The 21094-nt window shown below is 40.2% G+C and overlaps 2 protein-coding genes across 3 annotated transcripts in view; one reads left to right on the top strand and one right to left on the bottom strand.

Annotated features, from left to right (window-relative positions):
* DNAH3 (dynein axonemal heavy chain 3) overlaps positions 1 to 5480 on the top strand; it is a 50327-nt gene extending 44847 nt beyond the window's left edge. Inside the window, exons 54-60 of the mRNA XM_018067365.2 lie at positions 271 to 387; positions 992 to 1146; positions 1916 to 2083; positions 3185 to 3327; positions 3817 to 4021; positions 4572 to 4709; positions 4891 to 5480. Of these exons, the coding sequence (XP_017922854.2) occupies positions 271 to 387; positions 992 to 1146; positions 1916 to 2083; positions 3185 to 3327; positions 3817 to 4021; positions 4572 to 4709; positions 4891 to 5244 (1280 nt within the window). The 3' untranslated portion in view covers positions 5245 to 5480. The remainder of the gene's footprint in view (positions 1 to 270; positions 388 to 991; positions 1147 to 1915; positions 2084 to 3184; positions 3328 to 3816; positions 4022 to 4571; positions 4710 to 4890) is intronic.
* A 4254-nt stretch (positions 5481 to 9734) lies between these two features.
* On the bottom strand, positions 9735 to 19395 carry LYRM1 (LYR motif containing 1). Of its 2 annotated transcripts, none has more exons than XM_018067364.2 (4): positions 19290 to 19395; positions 14208 to 14366; positions 13087 to 13179; positions 9735 to 11510 (listed from the first exon to the last, which is right to left on the bottom strand). In XM_018067364.2, exons 2-4 carry the CDS (start codon positions 14364 to 14366, stop codon positions 11394 to 11396), a joined length of 369 nt encoding a protein of 122 aa, XP_017922853.1. In that variant the 5' UTR covers positions 19290 to 19395; the 3' UTR covers positions 9735 to 11393. The 2 variants fall into 2 exon arrangements, with proteins under 2 accessions (XP_017922853.1, XP_017922852.1); XM_018067363.2 differs by lacking the exon at positions 19290 to 19395 and adding an exon at positions 16663 to 16874.
* Positions 19396 to 21094: the final 1699 nt, after the last annotated feature.

Here is a 21094-nt window from a genome sequence, read left to right on the forward strand (position 1 = left end):
TTCAGGAGAGTGTGATGTCAAAATGCCTATGTTTGTTTATGTTTTAATTACATAGAATGATGATAATAGTGCCTTAGGATACAGTATTGTTATGGAGTCCTATTGTCCCTCGTGCAGTACACAGCCTGGTATTCCAGGGCTCTTCTAGGTATGTCTGGCAGATGATATCTTCAGCTCTGTGTAGCAGTGTGGTCCCAATACCATCATTTCCTGAGCCCAGCTGTCAGTGCAGTGCACCACTGCCCTGTGTATCTTTTCTGAATTGAACAGGTTGGAATATTCCATATGAGTTCAACGAATCTGACCTCAGAATAAGTATGCAGCAGATCCAGATGTTTCTGAATGAATATGAAGAAATCCCATTTGAAGCTCTGACCTATCTAACAGGTACATGCACTACATCCTCTCCTGTGTTGACTTTGCTGGGCATTTTCAGCTGGTACAGTGACAAACTCGTGAGTTCCTGACAAATCGAGTGGATTCCACTCAGGTTTATTTTCTTGGCCCTCCACATACAATTGGTTGTTATTGGTGGATGCTGGAGTTGAACTGTCCTTGGAGTTGGATCCCAAACCCTCAGTTGCTGTTTTGACTTGTATATAGGTAGAAGAATTACTAATGGCCCAGCAAACCTTCTGGTCTTTGCTTCATTTACATCAAGTAAAAATGTCGATGGCCTCTGATTCACCTTTGCTGATCAATGTGAGCCTGACACAGTAAACTTTGGCAGTTTACCAGAGGATGTGATAATAGTCATGAGTTTTAAAGCAGGAGGTGTTGAGCTGTGTAAATAACTTGGTTGCTGTGGCTATTCAGTAAGATAAGATGCTTTTTGGCACCTCCTTTGTCAGCCTTGTCATTCCTTATTTTTGTTTATAGATCTGGAGCTTTGGAGCTTCAGTGTACCAAACTTACACATTATTGCAAAACAGTTTTTATTTGTTCATTTAGTTTCAGTTTTTTTGTCCTTGTTTTCTTTGTCCTTTCCCAGGGGAGTGTAACTATGGAGGTAGAGTGACAGATGATAAAGACAGGCGTCTTCTCCTGTCCCTTCTGTCCATAGTCTATAACAAGGATATAGAGCAGGACAAATACATGCTCTCAGCTGGAGGTGACTACTACATACCACCACATGGCCCATATGAGGTAAGAAGAAAATAGGTGTAAATTCTCTCTGAATTTTTGGGAAGGAACTTACCTACACTATACTTTGATATGCTGAATACAACAAATTGAAAATAAACCCCATAAGATCACAAAGCCAGGCCAGAACATATCTAATGTATGAAATATGAATCTGGTATTTAATATCTACCACACCCCAATGGGGACATAGTGACCATCTAATATTCTGCCATTTGTTGATGCAAAGAGCCACCCCTGTGCAGGTTTCCAGTACAGTCCTAGATAGTCAGTAGGAAGCTACAGGAATTCATAGGGTACTTCTGTACCCTCTTGCACCACTTTTGCCTTGAAAGCAGTGGTCAGGAGGAAGAGGTGGAATGACAGGTATATACTCAGTTTTCATCCCCTTTTTCCCTTTTAACAACTGCATAAAGATAACAAATGTGCTCAAATCCCACCTATTTGTGTAGCCCACAGTTGTAGGGGTGACACATACAGCATCCTACCCTGTTCTGTGACTGCTGCCAGCACTCCTTGGATATTTCTAATGTACTTTCCTTTTTCTTGCCACTTACATGAGGGTGGTAATAACAAATCCTCCATAAGTCTCTGAATCACTCAAAACTTTTATATTTATCTCTGTGGATTGTGTAAGTCAGTCCCTGGATATGTTTAACAGGGAACTACTGTGTTTGGTTGTAAATGGGAAGGTTCTGTCCAAGTTGGATATACCAAGTGTTTATGAATTTTGCATTGTGTGATGTCTGGTATCTGAATGTTTGCTTTACAGTCTTACATTGAATACATACGAAGTTTGCCAATTATAACACACCCTGAAGTGTTTGGACTTCATGAAAATGCAGACATCACCAAGGATAACCAGGAGACTAACCAGCTTTTCCATGGAGTGCTCCTGACTTTGCCTAGGCAAGCAGGGGGAGGTGGCAAGTCCCCTCAGGTAACTGGGGAAGAAAGATGAACTTGCACTCTGGAAAGGTGCCCTTTCCTGTCATCTCTAGGCAATTGTTAAACTATGACATTTAATTCCAGTCTGCAAATTCTAATGATGGAAATTCATGCACTGCCTGACTTCATCCAGCACTGGTTGTATGACCATCCCTGCTATTCTCACTAGGGAACAGAGTCCAGAGTGCCAGGAAATTAGATCAAGTCATTCAGCCATCAGGCAAGGAGTATAAGCCCATTGGAGGCAGAAGTTGTCTTCCTGGTGAAGTCTGTGCTACAATGTCTGTAATTACTCATTGAATGCTGGGTTTTTGAGATGTGATTTTTTGCTTCCCCTTTGCTGCTTCACTTTCTACAGTCCCAAACACGTCACTGTGTTTGAGGCTTATGTGGCACAAAGGGGGGCAGTTTGACAGGATGGACACAGACCTCCCTGTCATCCTCCCCTCTGTGGGACTTGGTTGTGAAGGTGCTGGGAATTTCTTCATCATGTCCTGGCAACTCAAGCCAAATCCATGCCCCTTTGAGCTATAGATAAATGACATTTCAAGCCTCTCAGATTTGACATCCTATATTTTATACACAAGTGGATTCCTGAAAAGTGGAATTAATGGAGCCTCTTATCTGCAGGGTTGTCTAATGACAATGTTCTCTGATGTCTAAGATGCTGTAAGTGAAGCTTCTTTCCTGGCTGGGGTATTCGTGTGGTCTTCCCATAATTTCCCCTGTGCTGCATGCTTTGTCTTTTCCTTCATTGTGGCAGTAATAGGATTATACTTGTCTGTCCTTCTGCCAATTTCCTTAGAAGTCACATAAAACCTTTTTGCAAATAAAACCAAAATTGCTAACAAATTTAAATGTATTGAGAAGGAAAAAGGAGCCTGCAGGCACATGTGGAGACTGGCAGACAGGATAATGCTCAAAGCAAGTAAGAGCATGTAAGCACTATATCTCTAGAAAAATGGACTAAAATAGCTATGTGGTTGTGCAGAAAAAAATACAAAATCTATAGTATTTTGTGGAATTTATTCAATAAAAATATGGGGGGTGGAAAAAGGAATATTCCTTATTCACTGCAAACTTGTGATTTCAGGAAATTGTTGAAGATTTGGCACAGGACATCCTATCCAAATTACCAAGTAGCTATGACATGGAAGAGGTTATGAAGGCATACCCAGTACTTTATGAAGAGTCCATGAATACAGTTCTCAGGCAAGAACTAATTCGATTTAACAGGTAAGGCTCAGTGTTTTGTGTAGTACTGCCAATACCGAAATATGCTTGTGTTCATCAGTACAGGCCTTAAACAGTTATAAGCTTTTACAAGACAGTTTTTTTAACATGTTATATTCTGCTTTGGGTGAATCTTTTAAAAAGACTTGAAAGCTGCAGCTGAGTACCTGAATATAGAAACTGTACATGTATTCTTGGGAGTATGAACTTAAATCAGATTTGAACTTGTTGTGACAAGGTAAGGCAGCCTACTTTATTCTTTGTCAGTGATAGCCAATATTCACAGCACACTATGTCAGTGTTACAAGCTTTAAACCTCTGGCCCCTAATTTTTCCTTGTTTAGAGTGGAAGTTTTCATTGTCTTTTATTTCTCTGTGTGTGTTTTTTCTTTGTTTGCTTTTCTAAAGTTAAGTAAATGTTGTGATAACTACAGGTGAGAGAAGGAATTTCTGACAGGACATTGATGACAGTTTCTTTGTTTCAATCTGAAGGCTGACTGAAGTTGTTCGGAGCAGCCTCATTAATATAGGCAAAGCCATTAAAGGCCAAGTGTTGATGTCTTCTGAACTTGAAGATGTTTTCAACAGCATGCTAGTGGGAAAAGTGCCATCAATGTGGGCTGCCAAATCCTATCCATCACTGAAGCCACTGGGAAGTTACGTGTCCGATCTCCTCTGTCGTTTGATCTTCTTCCAGGTATGCTGAGCTGGACTGACAGGGTGCTGTAGTTGAAAGCTGAGTGGGTACAATGTGTATCAGTGCTGTCCTCACTCAGCAGTACTCTGAGAGCTCCAGGTTGTGAACTACTCACACATACACTGCATTAAAAGCACTGGAATTAGCTGGGCAATTGCTCAGCAGGGTGAGTTGGGAGTATAATCCCTGGGTGCTAATCCAGTGCTGCTTTTGATAGTTCCCATTTTTCTATTTCTAGAAGATTCATTTTAATTGGCATTGATGTCTTAACAACTTCCCTGCTCAAAGGGAACTGGGTGTGAGAATGCTTTGGAAACAGTGCATAGCAGGCACTATTAAATTTTATATATGTGACTGTAAATCTCTTCTCTTTCAATTTGAACAAAAAGTGACACTACTTCCAGACACTTTTTGAACAGCTGTTTTGTTCTGAACTCACCCTTCCATTATTTGTCTTGCTCTCACAGCACATCCTTTTTCTGGTGAATTGGCACAGTGAAGACACAACTGTACTTTTTTTCTTACATTTGTTTTTTCTCTCCATATTCAGGATTGGGTCGACAATGGGCCACCCACAGTCTTTTGGCTCTCAGGATTCTTCTTCACTCAGTCTTTTTTGACCGGTGTTTTACAAAACTATGCCAGAAAATACACCATCCCAATTGACCACATTGGATTTGAATTTGAGGTAAGACAAATGCAGAAGAATTTTGGTTTTCTTGAACAGCTTGAAACATGTTATAGGGCAGCAAGAAATAGTCTTCAGATGAAAAGAGATTTTATTTAAAGGAGAAATTTCAGACTATCACTTACAGGATTTAATATGCTACAGGTAAAAACAAAATCAAGCAATGGTTTAATCATTTTAGGTGATGAAGGAGGAGCACACAATGGAGAAAATGCCACAAGATGGGGCTTATGTGAGAGGCCTTTTTTTAGAAGGTGCACGATGGGATAGAGAATCCTCATTAATTGGAGAATCACTACCAAAAATCCTTTATGATCCTTTGCCCATAATCTGGCTGAAACCTGGAGAAAGTTCCAAATTTCTTCATATGGACATCTATTCGTGCCCTGTATACAAGACAAGCGCAAGAAGAGGTGTCTTATCCACCACTGGCCACTCAACCAACTATGTTCTCTCCATTGAACTCCCTTCAGACAAGCCCCAAAAACACTGGATAAATCGAGGTGTGGCAGCTCTGTGCCAGCTGGATGACTGAGAGGATCCAAGTCAAAACACATTTTGTTATTGTAAAGATATACTTTACTCCTCAATGGCTGCATGGTTTGTTTTTTTTATGAAATTGGGCCTAAAGAGTTTTGATGCTGATTTTAATGGGAATCTACTTCACAGCTCCTGCAAATAAGACTCTGTGGATTTGCCAGCCACTCCTGTGTCTCAGGAGTATGTAGGGCAAGGAGGGAGGAGGTGAGAATATTCTGTTGTCAACATATAAAATCAATCCTCATCTAGAATGAACTGCCAGAGCTATATCATAAAACTATAGTCATTCCTCGATGATGTGTCTCAGAATTTCCATGGAAAACGTCTAGACAGCACATGTATGGGGAGCCTGCCGTTTCTCAGAACAGTATGCTTGTCTCATAATTTTTTAACTTTTTTTTTTTTAATTTCATTATGATTTTACTGCATATCCCAGGTACCTGACAAAAGGAACTGTTTCCTTTCTCCCATAGTCTCACTTTACTTCCTTCCAGTCAGCAGCCAAGCCCCACACAGCCACTAATTACCCCCCACAGCAGTCAGGGAGAGAACTGGAAGGGTAAAAGGGAGAGAACTCTTGAGTTGAGATAAAGGCAGTTAAATAGGAAAATCAAAAGCCATGTACACATGCAAAGCAAAAAAAAAAGGAATCGATTCGCTGCTTCCCATGGGCAGGCAGGTGTTCAGCCACTGAGCCCTGCTCAGCAATAACAAAAACATTTCTATATTATCAATCCTGTGCTCAGCACAAATCCAAAACACAGCTCCATGCCAGCCACTGCGAGGAAAATTAACTCTATCCCAGCCAAACCCAGCACACTTCCTCATCCTGCTCACTTGCATATTGGGCTAATGAGCGCCTGAAATTTTGTACTTGTTTAAGCCCTTTCATCAGAGAAGCTCAAAGTAGCTTGCAAGCATTAATTAAAAATAAAATAGCCTGAACATCTTCAAAGAGCTGTACAGTCATTAACTAAACCCCACAGCATGCCAAGAAGGTTCTAAAGATGCATCATTAGACTTGTTGTGTACATGGTACAAGAGAAACACAAAGATCAAGGCAGACATTTAAGAAAACACACACTGCATAAATATCCACTAATTTGGGGTCATGTACTTTTTTCATTCCCAGATTGTAGCATTTTAATGACTTGCTCAAGGCCTCACAAAGTCAGAGATGCAGCCATCATTCAGCAATTCCCAGTATCCTGCTACAAGCATTAAGGGATGCTGCTGCAACTCTTTAAAACATAAAGTTCTTGTCAGAGGAATTTATCTGCTGTGTTGTGCTTAGCTGTGACAGGTGACAACAGTGTTCATTATTGTTTTATTAACCATTGGCTTGTTTTATACAGATATTCATAAAATAGTAACTGTTAAGAATGGTAAGCCAGGAGTGTTAAGGGTATGTTGTGCAGTGCTGCTCTGCACAGAGATGCACACAGGGAAACACACACACAGGTAAACAGTATCTTCATGGAGCACATTTGATGCCTCATTAACAGTACAGTGTGCAGGTATTTGGTGCATCATTATTGTTACATGGTGACTAAGGCAAAGGTGTCAGGCCAGTTCACTTCATGGATGTTTGTTTTAATAAAAGGGACAGAGATGTGCAGGTGTTTCAAATTACTGACAGGAAGCAACTACTCTTAGACTTAGACTAAATGATATTTGGCACTTATAGCAAAACAAAACTTGTTTATGAATGCTACAGCACAGCTATCCAAATAGAGAACAATTTTTAAGAAGAGAATCGTGTTTCAGCAAATCTATAAATAAATTAATTAAAATTGGTCCTTTACATTTTTTTTCTTAGGCTTCTTCTTGCTAGTATTGCAAACACAGTCCTCTAAATTAAGCCATTAAAAAAAAAAGTCAGATTTGCAACCTAAATTATATTTTATGGACATCAATTACTTTTAAACTGTTGGAAATCTGTGTCATAGCTTGCCACGTGGGTTTCTTGTTAACACCTTTTTGTGAACAGTAATTGATAGTTTATTAAATGACACATTTGTTGTTCTTGTGAACTTATAGTGACTTTGCTACTACAAGTGTGCAATGTCCTTGTTACCGTGTGGTTTTCTAAATGCTTCCTCTGTGTTGACGTTTAGTTTGGATATGAAGGCATCTCTTGGAATGTAATTAAAGATGTATTTCAAGCTTTCGTAGATGTGACCAAAAATATATAGATAAGAGTCCGTAAAGGAGGGTTTGTGCATCTGTTGCTTGCCCCTTTGCCAGGGATCAGGCATGGCTGAGTGGCTTTAGCTGATGATTACTGCAGGATGTGATTTCCTGGGCTGCCTTCCCTGTTTGAGAAAAAGTAATGAAATTTACTGTCAAGGGATATCTGTCTTAGAGATATTTTTCTGTGGTTCTTTGAAATGAGCTTCTCAACCTTATTTCCTGAGCATTGTCTAGACCTTCCTGGAGAATGATAAGCTGGCTAAACGTTAGAATTCACCAACTTTCTTGGCTGAGATGCATTTTAAGAAAGACAACTCAGCTGCCAGTTGGACATGATAAAAATGTGAAAAATTTTTGGACAAAGTGCCTTATAACAGTAGTATTAGAATTCTGGCTTTACAGGTTTAGTATTTCCATTTCTTAATTAGAAGCACTCATTAAATAAACCACAAAAACCGCCTGTAATTACAGCAAACCATAGATTCACAGCCTTGCTAATAACTCAAAGCAGATGGAAAAAAATGTAGTATACAGACATTATGGAGTAAGAGATATTTCTGCCTTAGCAGAGAAAGATTTTCAGCTAGGGGTGCTGTAATACAGATAGGTTTGTACATTTTCTTAGGAGATTGAAACCTTTCTCTTATCTGTGCAAATAACCATTTCAGAAAGTACTGTCTCTGTTGATTTTAACGTTGTTGGGCTGTTAAAAGGAAAATTATACAATGAAAAAGCAAAAGACCATGCAAAGGCCCCAAATTCTTCTACTTATAGCTAGAATGTTTTGCCTAGTAGGATTAGAAAAATCAGTGAAAGTTGCAGGTCTCAGCTCTAATTAGCATTCTTGAAAATGAATTTATAGGTATGATCAAATAAGTGACCTGTGGATAAAACGTGGATGTTACTGATATAATTTCTGGTGGATACATAGCAGGGCCCCAAGAGAGTGAGGTCCAGGTTGCCTTATTTTCTCCAGATCTAAAAGGTATTACAAGAAGAAACTTGTATTAGTAGGGAGATAGATCAGATAACCTAATCCATCTTAACATGTTTCAGTGCTGTAATGCTTCCCTTGGGTTGCTGCTGCAGCATAATGAGGTTTTCCTCACCCCCAGACAATGCTGAGGGATACATCCAGCAAGCAGGTGCCAAGTGCATCTTCCTAAATGATTGTGTGCTTGCTAATGTTAGTCATAAGTGCATGGCTTCATAAATTGCAACCTTACTAATGATGGATTTAGGGACAGAACATTCAGAAAGGAGGTGTTATTTAGATATTCAAGACCAGATATCATGTCAACAAATTATTACTGCAATTTATTGCCTACCAGTTAGCTTTGCAGGAGAGTTCATGCAACTAACTCAGGGTTTTTATTTCTAAAAAATATAAAGTTAATGTAATCTTTTCTTCTAAATCATGCTAAAGCATCTCCTGACTACTGTGATAAATTAGAAAGAGACGGTATTTACTGGTAGGGGAATAAGAGAAAGTTCAGGAAGTACAGGACAGAGTGTACACGGACTGGTTGAATCCAGTGCATTATAAATTCTGCAGAACTCAGAGGCATTTTAGGACAACATCTTTTTGCAAGTAAAATTAATGTGTAGGAATGACATATTGGGCAGTCATTGGGATACTTCTTGACAGAAGCTGTACAGTCCTTGGCATTTAATACAAGAGTACCGGTTGAGATGTTTGCTGACTTGCTGCACTGAGTTGCAGATGAATTTTTTTTTTTTATAAAACTCACTCAAAATGGTTTGACCTCCAAAACAAAGGACTCCAGTTAAGGCAGATTCTCCTTTCCATACAGAGTTTAACTTAAGCTGCAAAATAAAGTTTTTTCTCTCCAGACTTGACAAAAGTGCTGATCTAGTCCTTCCTTTAGCAGAACAGCCTGAGGTTTCAACAAATCTTAGTCTTTGCTTTCTGGTGCTGGAGAGTAATGAGGATGAGGCACTAGTTAATAATTTTTCCAACACTTATTTTGAAAAATCATTAGGCTTTCTAGCATTTTAAGGCATCTCAAATAATGTGATGCTGTCACTACAGTTCAACTTGCTGGCTTCTCAGTTAAGCAGTAACTCATTTGAGTTATCAAGGCTATTTGATCCTTTTTAAAATTGCTTGTTTGTATTTTCCTTCAGTAGTAAACTCAAACTCATGTTGTTATTTCAATTTGGTGTAAATCTTCTGTGATTTTAGGGATGTTTTTTTGAAATAATCTAAATCTTATGGTATGTGCTTAGGAAAGAGTTGTGACTATAACAGAGACAGTAAATTCAGACTGCTTGTTTACAAAGCTGTTTATTCACCAGATGTGTCACAGCATCAGCACCTTCATTAACCACAGGAATTTTAACAATTCAAAAGATTCAAATGATACTTAAATGGCAAAAAGGGAGCTTAAACTTCCATTCAAACCCCTTGTCTCTGCACATTTTGATTTGGCTCAGTTGACACATGCCTACAGTGGTGTATCAGAATGAGGGTAGGAAAAGACTGTATTTGGACTTCTTTCAGTGAAGGATTAAGCAGTGTGTATAATCATGTTATTTTTTTACTCTCTTTATTCCATCCCCCTTTTCCTAGGCTAAAGGACTTCTGTGTCTTCCTGACAGCACTAAATTTGCAAAGATCCCACTGACAGGCAGAACAATGGCATTTTACCTATTACTTCCCACATGTGGCATCCAGGAAATAACTATATGGAAATAGATACCTTTGTGGACTGGAGCCATGAAGGGCAGTGAGAAATTGGGCCAGCCAGTACCTGTCATGCTGATTCACTCCTGTTATTGTTTCCTTGTACTTTCTCATCCGCTTGTGCTTTTTTTCACTCTTAGGAGTGCATTCCTGGGGGAGGGACTGTCAGTCTGTTCTGCACATGACCAGTTCTCACTTACTTTTCAGGTTGACAAGAATATTTTTTTGTCATTGTCTATTAGAGCTGGGAGAGTTTAGGATGAATTGGAGATCTCAGAAGAGGAGATTTCACTGATTTCCCCCACTTTAACAGGAAATCATACACACTGCATTTTTAAAATTTGCTTTTTTTTGCCACTATTAACTTTGGGCTAGAATAGGTTTTCCTTAAAGCTCTGTGGACTGTGCTTAGGTAGTATCCAGTACAGTGTGGCTCTTGTCCACAGCATGGTCTCATTGGCACTTTCAGCCTGAGGGATGAAAGGCTCCCCCAGCTTTCCTGAAGAACAGCCTGGTAAAGTCAGAGGACTGAAAATGAGGCAAAGTAATTGACGGCCAGTGAGAGGAAAATTCATTTAATTTTAATTCCATTCAAGAGGCACCTGTGAAACAGAAATACCCCTCAAACTTCAGAGACTTGTAGATACTTCCTTTTACTAAAGTTGGGGTTCTGTCCATAATCTAAGAGTTAAAACCTCACACTAAAGTTAAAATAATTGTTGAGAAAGTCCCCACGGTGATTATACTGCAAGACTGACCATGTGAAAACATGCTCCTCACACCAAAGCATCCTAAGCTTGTTTCCATAGTGATACTCGTGATACTCTGAAGGGAGAGTTTTCAGTCAGTCCATACATGGGAACCTAAGGAACCCAACACTGGAATGTTTTACTCAGAGTTGTGTAATGGCATTCCAGACTTTGCATTTCACATCCACACCCTCTCCAAAGGAAGGGGGAAAAGCTGACTTGGAGTCTCTAGACCATTACAAAGTAATCTTTGTATCACACCTCACTCCTTGAAAAGTGTTATTTTTATTGATGAGTCAGTGGTTAAAAAAAAATATAAATAAATAATAGACCAACCTTATCCATCACATGCAATGTATCAATTGGCTTTTTGGCCTCAGGAAATGTGTGAGCAAGTGACCAAAACACCTTAGTTCACAGTTGTGCACACGAATCACCTGGACTGCAGTTCACAGCTTAAAGGATGTGATTACACATCACAGCTTAAGTGGTGGGCTATGAAACTTCATCATGGGATTTCAGGTATATTGGCTTAGAAATCTTCCTTAACTTTTCCTGGTGTCGCAATGTACGACCTTGTTTGTGGGCGAGACCCATAGGAGGCAGATGGATCTGGAAAAGAAAATCCCACCAGTTAGGAGCAAACTGGGAAGAAAAAAGTCAGCATATATACAGACTAGGTGTCACTGAGATTTAAATAGTTTCTTCACACGTTGGAGAGGGCAAGTGTATTGTCTCAGTCCAGGTTATTAGATTTCTAGGAGGAGCACTGTCTAAGGAGAGATTAGTGGTGTAACTTTCAGGCCCTAAATGTTGTGTTTATTAAAATCCTATGTTTTAGGCCTTAGTAACCTTGTTTTGCAGTTTGATATCAGACTGTAATGATAAAATACTTGTTGAAGTAGGACTGCTGTTCCAGAACAATAAGACCTAGATAATCCTAAAAATTCCTCAGTAGATGTCTTGAAGCACTGTGTGATTTATTCATACCTACTTAAGAAGTCACAAAATAACCCCAAACTGTATGTATTGAAAGCCTGCCTTCTTTTTGTCGTGATTATATATGCCACATTAAAATGCACAATCAATGTCATTGACTCCACAAGCAGAAGGAGCAATAGGTGACAGGCTCTTCCTTTGACTGACAAAGTCTTTTTATTTCATAAGACTCTCCGTGGGAGTCATGCAGCTGTAACCCCCCTAAGTGACTGGAAAACGTAGGTGGTAGCAGTCAGATGTTATTGTTGCTGAGGCTGTCAGGCTGTAAGATGGCTGTTTAGGTGCAAATAGTAGTAAAAGCACTGACTAAAGCAGGAGTAGAGATTTCTAGAATCTCAGAAATAATAATCATCTAGTTTGTCTGAGAGAGCTGATCCTTTGGGGTTTTGAAGCCACTGTAGAGAACACATTTTAGGCCCATTTCTAGGAACACTGTTTGCCAGATGTGCACTGTAATTCTGTATTGTGAAAGAGATGCTGACAGTGACCATATTTTAGGCAAGAATCTGATGAAGATACAATTTGCTTTTGACCATGACTGCATTGATCAGGGAACTATAGATGTGAAAATATAAACTAATTAACAGGAGTAGAGAGGAAGCCTCTTTGAGAGGCAACATAAAGTACTACAGACAAAAGTGACTGGGCAGGGAGGAAACTGTATTGAGTGGTGCAATAGAAGACACTGCTGCAACTTCCAGTATTTCAGTAATCTTTGGTATGTTTTTATGTAGGAAGAAGGGAAAAGAAGCAGCAACATAGACAAGAGTTTCCACAGGACTTGATTTATGACCAGTAATGTAGGCTATGAAAATTATTGTATCTATGGCAGATGCAATTAAGTATTTTTATTCTCTCATTCTTGTTTATTATTTGATTCCATTACCATCTTTTTCTACATTCTTTGGTCAGACAAGACTGGCTAAATATTCACAGGCCTTGGGAGTTTGGCTCAGACAACTCCATTTAAGCTTTGACTCCTTATTTTGAGAAGAAACCCGACAATTTACAGTGAAAGAAGATAGATGGAGAAGGTTTCAATGTACACTTGGCTCTGATTTAGCACACATTTAAATGCCAGCTCATCTGAAAATGCAGTGCAGTGACAGTGATGTAACCTCATGGTTTCACTGTGCAGGGAGAGCTAAGCAGGTAATGCTGAAGACTTTGTGACTGGATTTGTACTCACAGGTCTCGGGTAGGGGATATTATAGTGCAGTCCAATTTCTATTCTTGCCTCACATTCTTCTATGCACTGCTCAATCAGCTTTGGATCTGTTACCTAAGATCATACAAACAAATATTTTGTAAAAGTACAGCAATTAGCAGTTGGAAGCTCAAGTGTAAATGATGCACAGCCACATGACTTTCTTTAGCTTGTTCTGGCAATCCCAAGGATACAAGGATTGTATTGTTCACATCCATAAAAGGTAACATCAGTATTTTCCTTGACTCAACAGCTCTGGGTGTGATGGTGCTGGATGTTAAGGCCCAGAGGCTGTCAGGACTGACGCTAAAGGAGGAGTTTTTTACCCAAACATGGTATTTTCTCTGTAAAAAGACAATACACATGTAAACTACTAATACATCCATGAAAAAGCCACACTCACCCATCCGTCACTCTGTGAGGTAGCTAGAGGAGAAAGGAAAGACACTCCTTGGTGCACATTCTCTTATCATGCTATCCAGAAACTCCCTTTGAAGTCAGAAATGTGGTGTAAATTATGACTTAAATTAATTTTTTGACTTTGCATTACTTCAATTTAGTCCCAGAGCAATATAGGCTATAAATAAAAATTGTGATCTTGAATTACAAGAAGGACCTTTGATTACCATGGAGTCTGTATCGCCTCTTTCAAAAGGGGTTTGAAATTTCTTCCTTAAGAAAAAAAATTAAAGTGGTTCTTTTAAAAGAAGTGCCAATAATTGCTGCTTTGAAAAGAAAAAAAGAAGCTGCTGAGCTCTGTTTGCCATTGCATGGGTAATGATACACTTAGCTAACTTTGTAAAGATCAAAAGCTGCTTCAATTACACAGGCAGTATCTTTGGAATTTAATTTTTCTTGGCACTTTTTTAGTGAAAAGAGACCTTTTAGACTTCTACAGCAGTTAATGAAGAGCTGAAATGGTTTGACTTTTCTCAAGGATGAAATTTAAATTATAACCCAAATACACCCAAACCATTAAGGTGAATAAAATTTTGGGAACTCAGTTCTTATATTCGTATCTTAGCATCCAGTCACTGAGACAGTGCAAAGAGCAAGAGGAAGGAAGCAAAGAGCAAGAAATTCAAAGCTGTGAGGACACTCACGTGTTTGTTTTTTCGGAATAATGTTCTGGCCTCATTTTTAATGTACTCTTTCTCTTTAACAGTCTCCTCTGTCTGTCCTGATGCCGACTGCCATTTTTTGGCTATTTGAAATATCTTGCGGTAAAGGCCAAGAACTTTTTGTCGAGTCGCTGGGGTCATCTAGAAAAGACAACACAAACCCCCAGACATATGCATGAACATTTGAGTTGCTAAAAGGCCAGCAAGCAGTACGTGTTTTCACACCATTGAATTAGTTTAAAAATATTTCCATCATCTAAAAATATGCTGAGCTGTATGAAAAAACCCTGAAATAGCTGTAAACAATAATTAGCTGTTGAAAGCTGAAGACCCAGTCCAGCAAAGTATTTAAACTGATACTTAAATCTGTCTCCATTCAAACAGCTTGAGCTCATGCTCAAAGTTAAGCACTTGGTTTAGTGCTTTGCTGAATCACAAGCCTGGTACAAGAATGCCTGGGTTCTGTTTCACGGCTGTTTTGCAACAGACATTGGGCAAGTCACCGAAACTGTAAGTGCCCCCCTTCCTGAGACTTCATTGTATCACTGCTGACCCTGTCTTTGCAAAGCATCTTGAGATCTGTGAATGAGATACGTGATAAACCCACCACGATATTGATGAAAACCTGTGTAGGCCTCAGGGGCTGAGAAGCTTGTTTGTGGTACCGTGACAGGAGGCAGTAGTGATTCAGCTGGAGTTTGATGTGATGAAAAGGTGATGAAAGCTATTTTATCTAAGCACTGCAGGAGAGGCAGACTAACTGTGGATTTAGGAAAGTCCTGAATGTCTTGATTTTCAGAGAGCTGTGTACCTGCTGAGCCCACTCAATCAGCCTCCAGGTGTGATAAGAATATTTGTCAGAAGAAAGAATGAAATCCTATTCTTGTTTTATGTAATTGAGCCTTTTATCATATAAATGGTTACACTATTTCATGCCAGACCACAGATATCCCTGAGACAAATCCACTTCTGGAATAACAACATTTCTGACGTGGATTAAGTTAACAGAAACAATGACTTCTGCTTTTGGGGCACCACAACTGTCAAAGACACTTTACTGTCCCAAAGGAAGATGCAGCAGCACTCCCAAGTAAGTGTATGGATGCAATGAGGAACAAGTGTCAGGGACAGGACATTATCTGACTGTCTCAGGATCCATTTGCCAACCTGGAACCCTAATTACTGTGGCTGAATCTATCCTGAAATCAGACCTGTGTGCTGGGAATGGCTCCTCCAGAGGACAGTTTGGAGAAGGGTAATTCAGATAGCCTGAGCTGCCCTCTGGAGGGAGTGCTCTTTCCCTCTTTTCCTCCCACATGAGGAAAAGCTGCTTTCTAATGCGTGCACCCAAACTACTGTGGGAAGCATGGCAATGTGCTATCGCTCATCTCCTTGCAGTCTGTGGCAATTCCTGTTTTTCTGGGCTGTGAAAGAGAGGCTTGAGCCAAAGTCTTCCCAGGCCATTCTGTTCTCAAGTGGCTGCCTCTGCCACGGTGACTGACCAGAACGGGCCTCCTGTGGCTCCAGACACTCACCAAAGTTGGAATTACTGATACTAACGTGAAGACAGGATTTGGCCCATAGTTCTTTATTGTAAAAAACCCCAAACTATTAAATCCTAGGCTTTTTTGTCTTAACTGTTGCTATGATCTGAAGACTTTCATGGTTTCATGAACTCTTTTTCTCTGGTTTGTAAGAGAGAACAATTTTATTTTGCTATTTGTATTTTAACATGTTTAACTAATCATATTTTTTCCCCTAGATGGAAAATTGTTCTTCCTACCCAGCAGAAGGTATTTCTAGTAAATGTTTACGGTATTTCTAGGAAACAAATATCCACAACATTATAACTAAGTAGTCCCAGCTCATCAAACACTATGGAGTAAGTGCTTCAATTTATCCACTCTACAGCTCCACTTCAGGCAATGAAATTAGTCAGACACAAAGCCACAGATGAACATATATCTGAAAAATCACTGCTTACCCCTGCCCCATGCATATTTTGTACAGAAAACAAACAGTTCAATTACAAGGTCTGACCAAGCACAAACTGAGTCCCAAATCCTGGCCTCACCCCTGTGCTTTTATCTGAAGGTGTCACCTTTGTGGAGCTGATAATACTCTTTGTTCCCTGCTGACAGCTAATAAAAGGCAGTACTGTGCTAGAAACTTTCACCTTAGGTTCTCATGTAATCCATAAAGAAAACAAGAGGAACAATGTTAGGGGAAAAAATGTTTAAAATACAGGTTTCAGTTCTGATCTACACAGAGAATTTCCAAGGCCACAGCTTGGGCCAGCCCTTTGTTCAGAGTTGATCACACCTTCTGCTCTTGGATTTTAAACATACCGAGTATCTGTTTATAAAGATGTTATTGAAAAGTTTAGAACTCACTTTTTTTCCCCACTAGTTGTTCCACTGCCCTATCTAGAACTTACCCTTTCATTCTTTAACTTCTTTGTGTTGGAATTGCTACAGAAGTGTGTAGCCCCTCGTCTAGGCATGGGCTGCGCTTTTGCATTCTTGCTCTCCTTCCCACATATGCTGGATGATGTAAAAGACATTAAGCAGCTATTCATGTACACTCAGCAACCAGCTGCTCCCAGGCTGATTTAGTTGACAATTTCTAACAATACAGACCTGCTCAAAAGCCATTTCTGCAAAGATACATAAATGTAGGTGTGAGGAGCCCTTTACAGATTGAGGACCCCTGCCTGTCATAGGAAAGGATGAGAGCAAATAAGACAAAATTCAAAGCCTAGGTCAGATTCTGATCTGAGTGGGAGTATAAACAGAGAATAATTCCACTGAGAGCAAAATCACTTCCAACTTAAAATGTTGTAAATGAGATTGGAATTTTTTCTTTGGTGTAAACAGAGCCCACACTGACAGAAATGTAAGTGACGGTACAAGTCATGTATCAGGTGTAATTTCATCAAGTGACACTACTTTTATTAGTTTTGTGGGTGTGCAAAATGATTCTGAGTGGGATAGAAAGGAAGATAAGGAAGGCTTTCATGTCCTTGTAGTTACTCATCCTGCAACTTACATCTTTGGCATTTAAATCATAATTATATTTCACATCTCTGGAATGCTAAGTGGATGTTACACCACTTTCCCACTAACACCCATCTTGTGGTAGTCACACCCATTGTTTAACTTCTACCACCCTTCATTTTATTGCAGCAGGCAGCCCACAGAGGTTAACCACAGGCGTTTCTGTCAAAAAGTACAGGGCTATTGTATTAGCTGAGCAAATTTCGGGTGTTTGCTGCCACAGAACAAACCAGGAGAGGTCAAAGGTAGGTGTGTGCGCACAGACGTGTCACTGGGAGAAGCGGGAGGCTGCAGCTGGTTTGGAGCCCCCTGTCAGAGTCCGGGCTTTGGAGGGAAGCCAGGCATTGGCTTCCAAACAGGCACAGCTGGATGCTGGGGCAGAGCCCGGCAGCGCGGGGCTGTATCGCTCTGGGATCTACATGTAAACCCCTCTTATCAACAGCACATCAAGCACCTGAAACATCCCATTGTATCCAAACTCGCAGCGGAGATCTGAGCAGTTAATGAGTTACTGCGTGGTGAAGATGCAAACTTTTTTAACTGTTAATTAAAACAAATGATACCTTAGACTATAAAATGCCATAAGTTTTTCTTTCAGGAATAAACATTCCTTTGGATTTTTAGATAGTTGACCAAAAAATTCAATAATCTGAATAATCAGTGAAACATCAGTCTTCTTTTGCTATTTGCAGGCTTGTTTAGAATTTAAAAGTTTATATAAAAATAACAAAAGGAATTTGTCAACTGTAAAATGACCCCAACAGTGCAGTGTCAAAGCAAAGCCAGGACTGCAGGCAGGCTGCACTGAGCCTGACCACAGATATACAGGCAGCTCAATCCTACCTGCTTCCCAGTGAGGGATGCCTGGCTCCAAACGCCTGTCCAGCACTCTCCTGCTCTCTGCACGGTGCCTTTGCTGGTTTTAAGACTATTTTATTTGATCCTTTCTTCTCACATCAAGCATTAGCTACTGACTTTAAAGGTAAAATGTGCCAGCAGTAGAGGATTTTAGAAAACAAAGGGTGAAAGTAATGGCCCATGGGGAAAAAAAGAGGATCTTTTAAAACAATAGATCTCTTTTACATGCCAGCTAACTGGGGCATGTGTTAGTAATGCACACGTTGTGCTGGTGCTGAGAAATTATTTGCTCGGGGAGGAGATGGTGGGGAAAAGAACTCTGCATGAAATAATTGGAAAAGGCTGCTTTGAACTTCTCAGATGTAAAATGTTTTACTTAGGAGCAACACACCTTTTCCTTGACAGCTGGTTTGTTACTGGCAAGGAGTCCTAAAGACACAGTGACAAACTGCTGGGCTGACTTGCCTTCCAAATCAAGCTGTGCTCACATCTCTTGATGGGAATAAATTACATCATTCAAGACCATGGTGTATCAACATTCTAGTGCAGAACACCCTCATGTTCCATACAGTGTGCCCCTATGACAGTCCAGCCTGTATGACCATCCACAGGTCCTCTCTGCTAATGTTTATTTAAGGAGATGCAGAAAAATGCACATATCTGGCCTTTTTTTTTTTTTTAAGAGCTAAACAATACCACTTAGCTAAAGAGCGACCTGCAGTCTCTCTCCCGCTGCTAATGAGCAGATCATCAATCATTCCTTCCACAGTTCTCCCCAGCAATGAGAGGTCAGTAATCCATATTCATCTTTCCCACAAGTCTGCCAAAATGAGTCTTTAGTTCCTAAGGCAGCAATGGTTTTGGTCTGTTGGTTCTTTGAGGGACAGCAACTGAGACAATGAGTTCCTGTGGCACAAAGAGGAGGGGTCACAGATTCCTGTGATAGCTGGGCAGCTCACATGCCTTCCAGCAATACTAAGTTTCAAAATTCAGTTTCCACAAAAGTAATTTTGTCTTCTTTTGCTCAAATCAAGGTCTCAGTGGCCTGTGACAGCTGGCACCCTGCAAACGCCGAGCACATGTGGCTGCAGGATGTGCCTGGCAAAGTGGAAACTTCATTTGATTGTCATTCTTGATTGAACATTCATACCTCTTTTTTTTAAGATTCAGCCAAAACCAAATCATAGCGAAACTTCAATCACAGCTAAAGTATTCCATCTCCACATAGTGAAAAACAGACTAGAATGACAGATCATATTCTTCTATGATGGTGTCACATCCTCATTTCTACCAGTGACAGAAGCCTGCAAATTTCAAGACATTCCCATTAAGGATTTATTTGACTCAATTCTCACTGTTTGCATCTGCAAGCTGCAATCACAAATATATGCATCTTTGGTGAAAAAGAGTGAAATTACTGAATCAAGTTATTCAGTAAGGGTATCTGAAATCAGGGTAACTTTCACAGTGTTTAGGATTTTCTAATGCCAGTGTGTTTCTGCTGGCAAATTGATCTGAAACTCTGATCTGAAACCCCAGTCGATACCTCTGAACCTGCCTCTCTAAGTCATTGAACTGACACTGTTCATCAGCTGGGATAAGAACTCTGCCATTCTATCTCATGCCTCAGATTTCTGACTGAACTTGGATCTCTTTTAAGCTTTCTCTTACATATGGAGCAGTCTTTTGATCAGAAAAAGAAAACTGCATGCAAAGAGAATATAATTAAATAGTAAAAGCAAGGACATGGATTTTATCACTGGTTTCCTGTATCATTTTAAATAAGCCAATTTGCAGAAAATTAGAATTCTACAACATTCTTTTAATTTGAATAAACGAAAGTCTAGTCCCTTTTGATCAGTTTTCATTCTTTTAGTCTGAGGTGGTCGAGGTATTATCTGATTTTAGTAGGACATACAGACTCTTGCCCTGGGAGTGCCTCCCATGCCATAGGAGCCTGAGGAAGACCAAAATGCTGACTTAGACTGTGGAGAGGGGGAAGGGAAACAAAAAAAATTGCTTTACTTATTTCTTAGCTTTCTCATGAAAAGCACACAGTGTCCAGGTAAACTCTAAAGCAGTATGAACTTGTCTCTTGTCTTGTCCAACTGTCACTCATGTTTTCATACAGTTAGAATGGTTTTCTCCTCCTTTCTGTTTAGTTCTCAATTACTTACAAGTAGTGAAAGAGGTTTTAATGCAGTGTGAGAAATATAGCAGAGAAAATGAAGTCTCTGCTATCCTTGGATGGCCTTGCTTATATAATATAGAAGCCTACAGAAATATAACACCATGGACACAAACCCCAGTATAGATTTATGCACCTTATTCATACCTTGGCTTCCAGCCAAATGCAACTGAATGCATGAATAGAAATATTTCCCAGCATTGGAAACACCCAAGCTTAAAAACAGGTATTAAGGCCGGCAGAGACACAACCCTCCCTGCCCCTTTTCTTACTTCATTCTGAGGGTCACTCAGTGAAACTCATTGATGCTCACTGATAGACATGACTTTTAGTCACTATTTGAGAAGCATAGCAGGGCTGTAGGCTCAGAGAGCTGTGGGCACTGAGGGCTGTGGGGCACAGAATCACTGAATCAAAGACCTCTGAGACCACTGAGGCTAATGTGTGACCAAACATGAGCACGTCAACTAGACCACGGCACCGAGGGCCACGGCCAGTCTTTCCTTGGACACCTCCAGGGACGGTGACTCCACAACCTCCGTGGGCAGCCCCTTCTGATGTCTAATCACTCTTTATGTGCAGAAATTCTTCCAAATGTCCAACCTAAACCTCTCCCGGCACAACTTAAGACTATGTCCTCTTGTCCTATTGGCACTGAACGCTGTGGGCACCGAGCACTGCGGGCACGGAGCACTGTGGGCTCTGAACGCTGGGTGCACCGAGGTTTGTGGGCACTGAACACTGTGGGCTCTGAATGCTTAGGGCAC

Source organism: Manacus vitellinus, unplaced genomic scaffold (assembly GCF_001715985.3).
Source record: "Manacus vitellinus isolate BGI_N305 unplaced genomic scaffold, ASM171598v3 scaffold_12_pilon, whole genome shotgun sequence".
NCBI lineage: Eukaryota > Metazoa > Chordata > Aves > Passeriformes > Pipridae > Manacus > Manacus vitellinus.